Raw genomic sequence first — 13,533 nt, 5'->3', positions numbered from 1 at the left:
TACCAGGCTGGTTTGTAATCTAAACAATGAATTGTGAAACCACTGCATTAGATAGATACATGAGGGAACAGTAACAACTAGGAAGAAAAGGACTGTCTTCAACTGTTCGGGGCAAAATATGAGCAATTTTCAGTAACGATTATGAACCAGAATCTTTTTTTTTTTTTGCAAATCAGAAAAAATGAAGCTGGTAAATCCATGAACCAACAAATTAAATTGGTGTGACCTTAAACTTTATCAAGCACTTTCAAATCCACCAAAATGAAAAGAAAACGCAGAAGACTTGCGGGTACTTTGACACTGAGTTTATTTGACATCTGCTACATATGTCATAATATGTACAACTTAGAGTGTTCAGAGCCCCAGCAAGTGCCTCCACCTTCTACAGGGTGAGTTGGGCATCATCACAAGTGCTCCAGAAGTATTCTATGCCATATCTATACATCATTTTCGTTTTTATACACATAAATAGAATTGGTAAGACATACAGTTAAACAGCATATAGGATACAAAACCTAACACAAATTTACAAATGAGTAGTGCTGCAGACAAAGAATTTCTTCGATTCAGGTGCCTTCCCCAACTAACTACTGGACTTTTCAACGTTCTTTGGAAATTTGGTGTCAATGCACAAGGGTTCTTCACTGTGTTTGATTAATGAATGCTAATTAAATGATAGTAATTACAGCACGGCTTGTTTTCTCTGGCTTCATGGTCTCACTCGAAGTGGCGCTTTAGAAAATATATCTTTCTGGATTACAAACAACCAATCAAGTTGAGCCGTTGTTTTTTTGTGCAGTACCTAGAACTAGAGGCAACAGTGTGGCGTGATATACAGGATAAGTGCAGGAGTCTATCTATGTACTATACATGACACTACAGCACATAGTAAGCATCTTATGTACACCTACGTCATTTTTGTACTTCATTTTTCTTCGTCAGTCCGCTTCTTCTTAATTAGAATTCAAGTTTTGCTTGTTTCGTCTCAACAGCATTGCACGTTATGCGCATTAAAATTGGTAATGGCAGCTTAATTAACTATGGAGTATCTGAATTTTTTCCTTATAAGATGTTCCACCCTTAAGTGCTCAAGTCAAATAAGACCAACCCTGTCAAATTTGTAGAAACATACTGCACAATTATCCCACAAAAATGGAGCAGAGATTGGACTACTTTCTGTGAAATGAGAAATGACTTGTTGAGAAGTTACAAAAATTGAAAAAAAAAAACCTGTTGTTGCGTCATTGTCCTCTTAGCCAAGAGTGTTTCTTATAATTTCACTTTTACATGACTATACTACAAGGACTTTTTGAACTGCAGTATCAGTATATGGTTTTGAGACCAAGCCATACCATTGGGGCAACGTAATTATATATTATCATCTTTTGAGATTTCAATGGGAATACATGATTTACATGTAAATCTAAGGCTTGAAAGTAAAAATAACTCGTAATACCTCTTATACAGCAGCAACTGATGTTAGATCTATGAGAATTTAGCTGAACACCATTTTAGATACAAGGGTCTCTGAATTTTCTTCTTTAACTTTGAATGTTAAGGGGAAAATGTATGTCTGAGCAACATTTTGGGCCCTTCCATGACTTTGATAACGAAAACAGGAATAAAATTCTACCCGTTTCTTCTTACCTAATACATGTACATGTATCCTAAGAAGCACAGAATTTCAATAGCCGTAAGGTTCAGGCTTTTGCATGTACTGAATAGAATAAGCAGCCATTGCCAGAACATACCTTAATTCCTAAACCTTTCAGGGCATTAACTTTACAACTACCCTCCCCAAGTTTTCTAAATTCAAAATGCGCCAAACCGACATTAAAGGACGACAGAATTTCCGGACAAACTTTACATGCCAGCACCATGAACCAGTAGTTGTCGTAACAGTCGACATTGTTGGTACCTAACACTTTGTTAGGCGACTAGATTTATGTTACATCTGACACAAATATCTATACATCTACATTTTTCCTTTATACTTGAGCTTGGACTAGTTAGCCTACTATCCACTGGTCTCTTTGAAAGACAACCATAATGTTGCTACGTATTTATGTAGAACTGATTTGAAAAAAAAGCAACCTTATGTAGATGAAAATTTTCTCGCACTTTGAATCACCCTCTGTATAAAATATGCATTGTTGTGTTGTTATTTATGAAAATGGTACATGTACATAACGTTATGAATTTTCAAAATGATCTTGTGTGTTTTGCAAATACTGAAATAGGGCTGAATATAGTTGGTCTGAATATTATGTAGAGTTTACATGCAAAACCTTCACCCCCCTGTACCTTGCTTTAGAAGAGATTGAGCATTTCTTGCAACTTCAAATTCTTGTAAGAGAGCGAGAAATATCCCTCAAAACACCTAGAAAACATTGGAATCTAGAATGTACAGCCTCTAGTTTATGATAACAGAAATCTTGCAGCGTTGACAAAAATGACAAGCCAGTCAATTATTTTTATCAGCCTGACGTAGCATGCTGGCAGTACTGTGTATTTTAGTACTGTGCCTGTGTGAAACCCACTTTTGTTCATGCACAGCACTTTGGCCAAAATTTCTCGTTAAACATCGTGTTTGCGTATTTAAGGACGACATCCCATCTATCATTTTCAAATGTTGTGTTGGAAAAGATACCGTCTGTAACCGGCAAAATTCTGATACAGGGTTGACCAAACGGCCTATACGAAAACTGTGAAAAACCTGGGTTTCACACAGGCGCAGTACGTTCTGCCAACATGCTGATTCACCTCAATCTGATTGTCCCACTACACCCTAGGAATTTTAAGAACACCAAACAAATTTGACAATATGTATCTAATATGATCATCTATACTTCGCCATAAAAGTCTAATCATTTCTTGAACTTCGGCACTATTCAACATATTGCACTAAAAACAAGTTTAAAACATTGTAAGCACTGGAATAACATATCTGAGTTTCACTGAGGATTTTCAAAGCTTCTGTTGGAAGAATTCATCGGAATAAAAGCTCATATTCTTTTTAAGAACAGCATATATAATGGAAGCAAATTAAACATGTTTCTTGCGACAATATATCTTTATCCTCATAAATTTGTCTTTAAATTTCTTTACAACACTCTTATTCAATACCTACTCTTCATTCCTATCTAATATCATATCCTTCAATAATAATATTTAAGTTCTAAATAATTTTAAAGGAAATAAAAGCCAGTTTGCTGATTATCATTTGGTGTATTATAATTCAAATTCACAAGGAATAAAATAGAATCAGAACAAAATCCATGTACTAGGCAGCATCTATATTTCTGGAGTGCTTCAAAATCATTCAGAACCGAACGGAATTTGGCTAACTTGGTAAAATGTTTCCCTTTCATATTGATGGTTTTGTTTTGACCAGTACTACTTTATTTACTGAATTTCAGAATCCCACTTGGTTAAAGTCACCTACTTATTCCGATTGCACTCAACAAAGGCAGCATATAAATTCCTCTGCTCAGCTGTTTGCAAGTTTCAATTGCTTCTCAGAGAATTCTATTACCTTTCCTTATAGTGAACCTCCTATTTTTTTTATATGTTAGAACAGCAGCCTTGAAGCAATATTGCCAACATATGAGCCTCATAATGTTCAGCAATACGCTGGTTTACCCCATGCAAGAGTGAAGGAGAACAAAACCTTCTGTTCCCTTCCCATTTACATAGTCCTTGTGCAGCAAGAGACAGGACAGAGCCATATACATCCGGCCCTGAAGTTACAGTTACTAATTCTGCACAATTAAGCTATCAAAGAATATAGAAAACGGTTCAGGATGAAGCCTGTTTCCTTACGACAAACTGTTTAGAATCAGGACTTTGTTTCTGATAGAGATCCCTGGTAAAAAGAAGGGGACAGGGTGCCGGTAATAGTTGGAAGTGACGTGGAAAGAATCAGTGGCCGTACAACGTGGTGCTATTTATTTCTCTTTCTCACCCTCCCTGCTGCCCGTCTGTTCAGCATATAAATGCCCTAATTCACTACACTATGGTTGCAGTGCTCTTCTACCAGCCGGCGATTGTGTAAAAGAACAGTCACGGAGTCCCTGCCCAAGGTTGGTAGGCATCAGTTGAAGCAACAGTGCGTAGGAGGATGGTATCATCTGCTGTAGGTGTTATCTTATCTCTGCCCCGGTTGTCGCAGCAAAAAGCACCTCAACAGTCCTCCCTACAAAGGCAGGCCCCCGCTGTGAGGGTGCTACGTTTTAACGGTGAGTCGTACCTCCCCTCCCCACCAGACGTGGGCGATCAGAAAATCTCTCTCTACTCAACAAAAGGCGGTCGGGAGGTGAGTTCAGAGCTGGTACCACTTCTTGTTCTTGTACTTCTCCATGACCTGGTGTGCGGAGCTGGCGTACAGCTCCGAGCCGACCTTCAGCGCCTCCGTCCGCTCCTCCAACTCCGACAGCTTCTCTCCGCGCTCCACCAGGGCCTGGGGGATACATCAGGATGAGGATGGTGATTGGTGTATCAGGGCTCGAAATACTGGGTGCATGTGTACCTTAGTGCACCCAAAATTGGAGCTGTGCACCCAATTTATGTCATATCAAGTGTGTAATAGTATGCAGGATATTCTTGGCATACAAGTGTCAGAAAAATAATAAAATCTTTGTTGTAAGTTATCCCTCATTTCAGATTCAAGCTAAGAAGAGGAGCAGTAACATCTGTAATTAGTTCTTGTTTTATATGGTGCACCCAAAAACTTTTTTGTGCACCCAATTTTTTAGGTTGGGTGCACCAGTGCACCTATTCCCACACATTCACACAAACTGACATTGGCAGTCAACTGATTGAATTGGTGTCAGACTTTACAAAAATTTAGCATCGATCTATATATAGTGAGTAAAAATCTAGTAACATATTTTAACTCATCATCATGATCAGTCTGACCAGATTTAGGCCATGCCTACCTTTCTATAAAATATATACGATATGATTGTATAAGTCGAAATGAAGTTGAGTTAACTTTGAATCAAACATGCCCTGAATACTACTGACTTACATGGTAATGGCTAGTGTTCTGCTGACTTCCAGCCAACTATGATGGAACCTTCTGACCAAACCCCGAATGTTTTAAACATTTTGAAACATTTGGCTGACTCAGCTGACTAGCCAACTTCAGCAAACACCAGCCGACCATGCTCCGACTTCTCATTACCAAGGCTGGGGGGTGTTTGGCTAGTGTTCAGGAGGCCAAATTTGAGAATGTGTGACAGAGGCTCTGTCTCATTTTGCCTTCACCGAAGAAACCTACCATTCTGGCCTTCTGGACTTCAGCCATAGCAGAGCCTGACTCTGCCTTCACCCCCTCAATACCGCCTGTTCCTGGAATGTGCTTGGCCACGCTGCGGGAAGCCTTACCACTGGCTGCCTCACCGACTGTACAAACAACAAAACAATAGTCATTATACACAACAAAACAGTCATTATAAACAACAAAACAAGTCATTATAAACAACAAAACAACAGTTATACACAACAAAACAACATTAATTATAAATAACAAAAGTCATTATATAGCACTCATAAACAACAAAACAACTGTTATTGTACACAACTAAACAACAGTCATTACAAAAAACGATTTGAAAACAACAGTCATTACAAACAGCGAAACAACAGTCATTGCAGACAAAACAACAGTCACACTTCAGAGAAGCCATGTGACAAGTCTCACTGGGTAGGTCTATTGAAGAACCTTGCATTGAGTCTATTGAGTAACCAGTCAAAATCTCTAGGTGAGAACAGTCTCTTGTGTGCTAACTTTAAACAAATAACAAAATAACTGTAACAGTTATAATCATTGCAGTTGCAATTGCAACTTCTTGTGGACTATTAAATTAAATGTGCAATGTATCAAACAGTCAGTGGGAAATTTGTGTGTGGACTTGACTTCAATTTTGTGTTATTTTCATGAGCTAACCTCAGACAAAATAGAAGTATGGATACCAATCAGCTTTCTCTACTAACTTATGTTTCGTTTAAAAACTAAAGATACTTTGCTGAAATGCTTGCCACCCCAAAACTGCAAAATTTCTTTTCTGGGTATTACATGTACAGCAAAAGCAACTAATTCCTATTCTAAGAGCAAGCTATTGTGGTACTGTAACAGTGTGCAATCTTTCATAGTAGCTTAATTTTATCAACAGTAGTTTGAGGGTAGCTCTTACAGAGTTCCTCCTTGTCGACAATAGACGGACTGCTGAACAGGCCTTTAAAGAAGCTCTGTTTGGGCCCCTCGGGTGTGTCCACAGGAAGGAACAGCTCGCACAGCATCTCTTGGAGGCTCTCACTGGATGGAACAGCAAGTTGAGATACATTGAGATGAAACAGCGAAATACATTGAGATGAAACAGCAAGTTGAGATATATTGAGATGGAACAGCAAGATGATAATTGAGATGGTACAGCAACATGAGATACATTGAGATGGAACAGCAAGTTGAGATATATTGAGATGGAACAGTCAAATGAGATATATTGAGATGGAACAGCAAGTTGAGATACATTGAGATGGAACAGCGAGATACATTGAGATGAAACAGCAAGTTGAGATATATTGAGATGGAACAGCAAGATGATAATTGAGATGGTACAGCAACATGAGATACATTGAGATGGAACAGCAAGTTGAGATATATTGAGATGGAACAGTCAAATGAGATATATTGAGATGGAACAGCAAGTTGAGATATATTGAGATCGAACAGCAAGTTGAAATATATTGAGATGGAACAGCAAATTGAGATACATTGAGATGGAACAGTAAAAAAGTGATCCATTTGGAGAAGAACAACATTTTATAACATACATGTACTGAAACGTCTATCAACTGTACAGTAGGAGACTTGTTATACTGATACAAAATTTTTGTATCAGTAAAATGAAGTTTTTGTTACAAACTTCAACAGTAATCTTTTTCTGTCTTTGTCTATGCTTTGTGATGGTAATCATTGCAAAAGGTATGGCCCAAATAAAAAGTGTAATTTTGGAAACTTCGTAAATTTAAGTTACTGACAAAAGGTTACACGAGGTACATGTAGATGAAGATTTCAGGGCATCTTATGACTGTCGAGAAGATAAATAAAGAACACCATCTCACCACGTGTCAGCAGCAAGGGTTATCCTCTGGATTTCGCTGGGCGTACATAAGTAGAGCGCCTGCCCGCAATTCGAAAAGCTGAAGGTCTGGGCAATCCTACAGCAAAAAATCAATCAATAAATCAACACATTAATCAATCAATCAATTCTGCAGGCATACAGTTGTATCATCAGTAGAAAATGAAAACCCAATCAAATTCAAAACATATATAAAATGTACTTCTCAAATATTTCAATTATTTGTCTTCCTGTTATGTCCATCTGCTGAGAAATAACTGATGTTTTTGTGGCTAATATGAGACAGGAGTTTGCCAGGCCTCTGTCTGGGTGATTTGTAGTAAATCACCAACTTCTAGACAGTAGGATTCAGACCATCACACACTGGGGCATGCCCCTACTCTTTTTCAAAAGGTGTGGTGGGTTCTTTAAGGTGTGGCTCTCCCCAAATGCGAGACCTCCATTTAACGTCCTACATCCAAGGGGTGTCCCTAACAAAAACTAGGTACTCATTTTCACCTGATTGAAGAGAGGAAAGTTGTGTTAAGTGCCTTTCCCAAGGGCACACCATATTGGCGCATGTCAGGATGAAACCCAGGACCTCTTGGTTCCGAGTCAAATGCAATGCCACACGATGCCAACCAGACTGTTTTGATATTTATCAATTATGATAAATTTTATGACAACATTAAATTAAAATAAAATAAATTAATAAACAATGTCATGATGTTTGTCATAATAAATTGATATTATTTCATATTTATATTAATATATATTTATATATAATATACATATTATACATTATATTAATATATATTTGATAATATAATATCATTGATATGGTTTTTTATTTATGGCACTTATTCATTAATATTAATAAATAAATAAATTGATAAATAATTTTACTCATTTGTCATTAATATTAAATTGTTTATTTAATTAATTAATATTAAACAATATTATGACTTAAGTTATGTTGGAGAAAAGCGTACTACGTTACCTCATGTCAGCTAGCGGGAGAAAGTCGCTATCTAGCAGTGGCCGTAGGCTGGGGAGGCTGAACGTCATGATGTGTCCATTGGCGAGGAAGCAAGCTAGACAAACACTATCTGCAAGGTACAAATGAAGGAGACAAGTGATAACAGCACTGTCCTACATTTCTACTGTACACAGTACTATTGTTAGATCTTTGAATGCGCATGGATGGATGTTGATAGAAGTCTTGGGCAACCCCTGTCTAACTTAGGCCATGTTGATTTGATTATATGGATGACATCCACGCGCGCATGAATTTTCGTCCGTTTCCAAAAAAAAAAATTTTCAACCATACTGTAAATCGTACAAAACAGTTGCAAAATGAGCAAAAATATACCATAAGTTACAAAAAAATTAATAAAAACTATACCAATGTCGTAGAATGCCAAAATCAAACGAAAAAAGACGAAATTGTAAAGAAATGAACTTGAAGACTAGATTATTCGCCAAACCATATTCTGTGCCATTTGCTCAACCCTCATGATCACGTAGATTTCATAATGAAAAGAACTTTATTCGCACGCGCGCATCAGTTTTGGGGCTCCCGGAGGATGTCATCCATATAATCAAATCAACTTGGCCTTACCGGTAACAAACTTACCATCTTGGCCGTACTGGGCTTCTTGTTGCTGCTGAGATAAATCTAGAGGAAACTTTGTTTGTTGGGAACTTTGAAAAATGAAAAGGTGACTAGAAGTACTGCTTTAATTTGCATCTGAACTGTAGCTGGTATAACTGCCCTTCAGCATAACTCCCAGGCATGTGGCATAGCAACAGCTGGCTACGTTACACTGAACAACTTGTTACACATTGCCTTTGCACATCTAACTGTAAAGTATTGTTCAAAGTTACCGAATGATGATGCTCCTACTGTACCTGAAAGCAGTGAGTTCCATGATTATCAAAGGAAATAACTAGCCACAGACTCCTGATCAAAGCAATACTGACAGCTTAAGCGTAAGAAAAAAAATATAAAATGCATCAATTTTTAATGCACTTTTGCCACCTCAACAGCCTTGCAAAGCCATATCATGATGTACAAATAGCTAAGTTTACTTAGCAAAGTAGCATGGCGTTGACTCTTGCATGTAACTGCCTGTGGATAAAAGTGATTGATGAATGCAGGAGAAAAGATTAGGCCACACCAAGTAATTTTCATGGATGATGTCCATTGATTTGGGCCTGTTCCCAGAATAAAATTAAAATTCCGCTTCCTGTAACTATGACCAAAAAATCATGACAGTGCCGCAAATCGTAAGATTAGGATGAAAACTCAGATGTTTGACTGATTTATCGCTGTTTTATAAAAGACTTGTTATTTGTTACCCTGTGTTCAGTCATTCAATTTGTGTCCTAACATTTGTCGTCCCTCAAATCTAGGCATCTTATTTTTCTTTCTGACCCTTCTTGTTTTTTTTTTCAAGCTCTCGCATTAGATTTAAGGTCTCCAGAGGACGTCATCCATAAAAATTACTTGTACTTGTACAGAAAGAGCTCCCTATGCTACACTGGGCCCATTAGAGTGTAAAAGTCATGGGTGTAGATTTAATAGTTCTGTAGATTTCCTAGTTGGATGTAGATTTACTAGTGATGTACTAGATGTTTCTTTATAGCCGATATAACTTCCCCTTGGCGTAACACACCAGCTAGTACCTAGTTGCATCTTTGGCAGACTATTTTGTTTCAATAATTTCATAATCTCCAAGCAGATCCCTCTCGGTGGCAAAAAGACAGTATCAAATTGGCCAGGCAGTATCCATTTGCCAGAGAAGGTCCGCGGCCACCGACGGGGGGTAGCGATAAAAAAAAAAACGGCCATATATAAAAAGCTATAGCCTAACGATCATTCCCCCACAACCTCTGCTTGGAGAGTATCATTTCATACTTAGCCCAAGAGGAAACCATCTGACCTTTCACTTTGGATGTGACCCTGTCCAAGGCACAGCAGAGCTTGGGAGCTGGTCCAGGGTTAAGAGTGGAGGAGAGGGAGGAGAAGGAGAAGGGAGGAGGTTGGAAGAGATGTAAGGCCTAAGAAACAAAAATGTTGTGTTTCCGTTTTCCCGACTGGCCCTAGCCTTTTTTGATTGACCGATTGTATGGCTATAAAAGTTTTGATTCGACATCTGAATTTCAAACCCTCTGAACCCAGTAAATCAAGTGAAATATTTGCCCCAAAACAAACAGGTAGACAGGTCCTTGAGACAGTCCAAATGCATTGTTAAACTTTATTATTTTAGCCTAAATCTAGAAAAAAAAAATTAAAAAAGAAGAAAATCCTAACCCTAGTATTTTTGTAAGAATGAAACTGGAAACACAATATCAATTTTCCTAGGCCTAGGTATTCAGGGATCCAGACTAACTTTTCAACTTTAAAAAATCCAGTTTTGACACCCTGACATTGCATTGGATGCCTTTATAAAGCTCATTGTCTCTGAACAAGCAGGTGTTAAAAGACATTAATGCTGATTCAGAAGAAACCTGTAAGAGGAGCCACAGCACCTAAAAGCAAACGTAAGATGAACAAGACACCACAGATACAAAGTATGGCCACTCAAAACACACCACCAAGCCAATAACAGCCGAATGACACAGTACACAGTTCAATCAACAGCTTACTGTAAGGCCACAGTGACTTAACTCTATGGATGACATCCTCTGGGGACCCCCATACTAGTACGCACGGGCAAATACCCCCCTCCCCCCAAACGCTGCTAAACCACAGGAATATAAAGCTGACATTGTGAGTAGGGACTTTTATGTGACTTTTGCGGCACTTATGAGTTGGCAATGTACTGAGTCCTGGAGTTCCGTGAAGTTTCGGCAGCCTGGTTGCCGTCCTCCATAGTTACTGCTGGCTTCCTGTTGTCACTAGCTACCATGGACTATGCAGGGTGGCACCCAGGCAAGAGCCTTGTAAGAGGTGATTTTTTGTTTTAGAACAGACAAAAATCAATGCCTGCGTGGATGTCATCCATAAAATCAAATCAGTGTGGCCCAACAGGAGGTTAAGAAATAAAGCTGACATCTGCAAGATGAAATGTTGAAGACCTGAAGCAGCTGGTGTGAATCATACTAACCATTTCTAACCTTTTTCTTGGTTAGATTAGTAGAGTGGCCAACCTTGCTCTGATGTTCTGGAGGAGTAGAGAGGGATAGACAGGTGAGTAGCAAGAGAACAAGGGTAGAGGTGTGGTACTGATAGATGTGTGGAGAAAGTGTGTGCTTGTGTTTACAATGTTTGTGTATGGTATTGTTTTTGTGTGGACCACTACCAAGGGCAGTGTTGTCAGTGTGATTATTATTTAATACCAAGGACAGTCTGTTGTCATTCAGTACCAAGGACAGTGTTGTCATTCAGTACCAAAGACAGTGGTGTCAGTATGACTGTCATTCAGTAGTAAGTACAGTGCTGTCATTCAGTACCAAGGACAGTGCTGTCAGTGTGACTGTCATTCAGTAGTAAGTAGTGCAGTGTTGACATTCAGTACCAAGGACAGTGCTGTCAGTGTGATTGTCATTCAGTACCAAGGACAGTGTTGTCATTCAGTACCAAAGACAGTGGTGTCAGTATGACTGTCATTCAGTAGTAAGTACAGTGCTGTCATTCAGTACCAAGGACAGTGCTGTCAGTGTGACTGTCATTCAGTAGTAAGTAGTGCAGTGTTGACATTCAGTACCAAGGACAGTGCTGTCAGTGTGATTGTCATTCAGTAACCAAGGACAGTGTTGTCATTCAGTACCAAAGACAGTGGTGTCAGTATGACTGTCATTCAGTAGTAAGTACAGTGCTGTCATTCAGTACCAAGGACAGTGCTGTCAGTGTGACTGTCATTCAGTAGTAAGTAGTGCAGTGTTGACATTCAGTACCAAGGACAGTGCTGTCAGTGTGATTGTCATTCAGTAACCAAGGACAGTGCTGCCATTCAGTACCAAGGACAGTACTGTCATTCAGTACCAAGGACAGTGCTGTCAGTGTGACTATCATTCAGTACCAAGGACAGTGCTGCCATTCAGTACCAAGTTCAGTACTGTCAGTGTGACTGCCATTCAGTACCAAGGACAGTGTTGTCATTCAGTACCAAGGACAGTGTTGTCATTCAGTACCAAGGACAGTACTGTCAGTGTGACTGCCATTCAGTACCAAGGACAGTGTTGTCATTCAGTACCAAGGACAGTGTTGTCATTCAGTACCAAGGACAGTACTGTCAGTGTGACTGTCATTCAGTACCAAGGACAGCGTTGTCATTCAGTACCAAGTACAGTGCTGTCAGTGTGACTGTCATTCAGTACCAAGGCCATTGTTGTCTTTCAGTACCAAGGACGGTATTGTCATTTACTACCAAGGACAGTGCTATCATTCAGTGCCAAGGACAGTGTTGTCAGTGTGACTGTCATTCAGTACTAAGGACAGTGTTGTCAGTGTGTAAACAGACTGGCTGTATAGCTTCTAACTTAGGACGATAAACAGTGAAAATCAGGGGAATACTGAGGTCCCAATATTGTCTACAATACAAAATCTTTTTTCTTTCATTTCCATCAAAACACATCCCATAGAACAACAGACAGTTCTGTGTTCTTAAAGTTAGAACCTTAAACAGATACCAGATACAGAAGCACCTCTTTACATAAACCTAAATGTATGGGGAGGCAAAGCTTGTGAAGACTAAACATTTGGGAAAGTGAGAAACAACAGACAAACAGACACATGATATGGCAATACATGGCTGTTGAGAGGCAATGAAACACAACCTATACCCACTGCTGCTAATTCACAATGACCACTTCAACTCATGGAAGCTTTTCATCAGCATTATGGTAAACACAAAACAGATAAACAACAACAAATGTTGAGTACATTGATAAAACTGTGAGGTGTTCATTTACAAAGTGGAAAGAGGGCAGCCTGGAAATTCACTTTTAAGCACACAGGGGCCTGAGAAATATTTAACATAAGAATCATTGGCAAAATGAAGTGAAGAGGTACATGTAAGTTAACATCATAAAAGCTTAACCCCTTAAAGCAGCATTATGTAACATTATGATGATACAAAAAGTCAATTTTCTGGTCATTTCAGCTTTACAAAGTAAGTTGAATCAACCATACTCCATTGCAAGTTAGTGTCATTCAGGATGTGGAGTTGCCAAAACATGATGCCTTACAACTGTGTTTAAAAACTGTCAGCCATGTTTGTTTACATTCTGGTAATTTGTAGTGGCACCACAAACTGAGTGCACCTCGTGTGGGCTGTTGTAGCACCAACTATTAATGTCAGAAATGTGAGCACAAATATGTTGAAAAGTAGAAGTAAGTTACAATCACACAAATATTCTTTGAATTAAAATATTTCAATTTTTGGTGCGAAAATGTTGCATA

The 13,533-nt window shown here is 38.8% G+C and overlaps 1 protein-coding gene across 1 annotated transcript in view; it reads right to left on the bottom strand.

Moving 5' to 3' along the window:
• Window positions 1-290: 290 nt before the first annotated feature.
• Window positions 291-13,533, bottom strand: part of LOC109485137 (syntaxin-binding protein 5-like) — a 104,124-nt gene continuing 90,881 nt past the window's right edge. The window contains exons 28-32 of the mRNA XM_019788571.1: window positions 8,125-8,233; window positions 7,129-7,224; window positions 6,198-6,319; window positions 5,282-5,406; window positions 291-4,459 (exon numbers count right to left, since the gene is read on the bottom strand). Coding sequence (XP_019644130.1) covers window positions 4,322-4,459; window positions 5,282-5,406; window positions 6,198-6,319; window positions 7,129-7,224; window positions 8,125-8,233 — 590 coding nt within the window. The 3' untranslated portion in view covers window positions 291-4,321. The remainder of the gene's footprint in view (window positions 4,460-5,281; window positions 5,407-6,197; window positions 6,320-7,128; window positions 7,225-8,124; window positions 8,234-13,533) is intronic.

The sequence above is a fragment of the Branchiostoma belcheri genome, unplaced genomic scaffold (genome assembly GCF_001625305.1).
Source record: "Branchiostoma belcheri isolate BF01 breed outbred unplaced genomic scaffold, Haploidv18h27 scaffold73, whole genome shotgun sequence".
Taxonomy (NCBI): Eukaryota; Metazoa; Chordata; class Leptocardii; order Amphioxiformes; family Branchiostomatidae; genus Branchiostoma; species Branchiostoma belcheri.
This window is presented reverse-complemented; position numbering and strand designations above follow the sequence as displayed.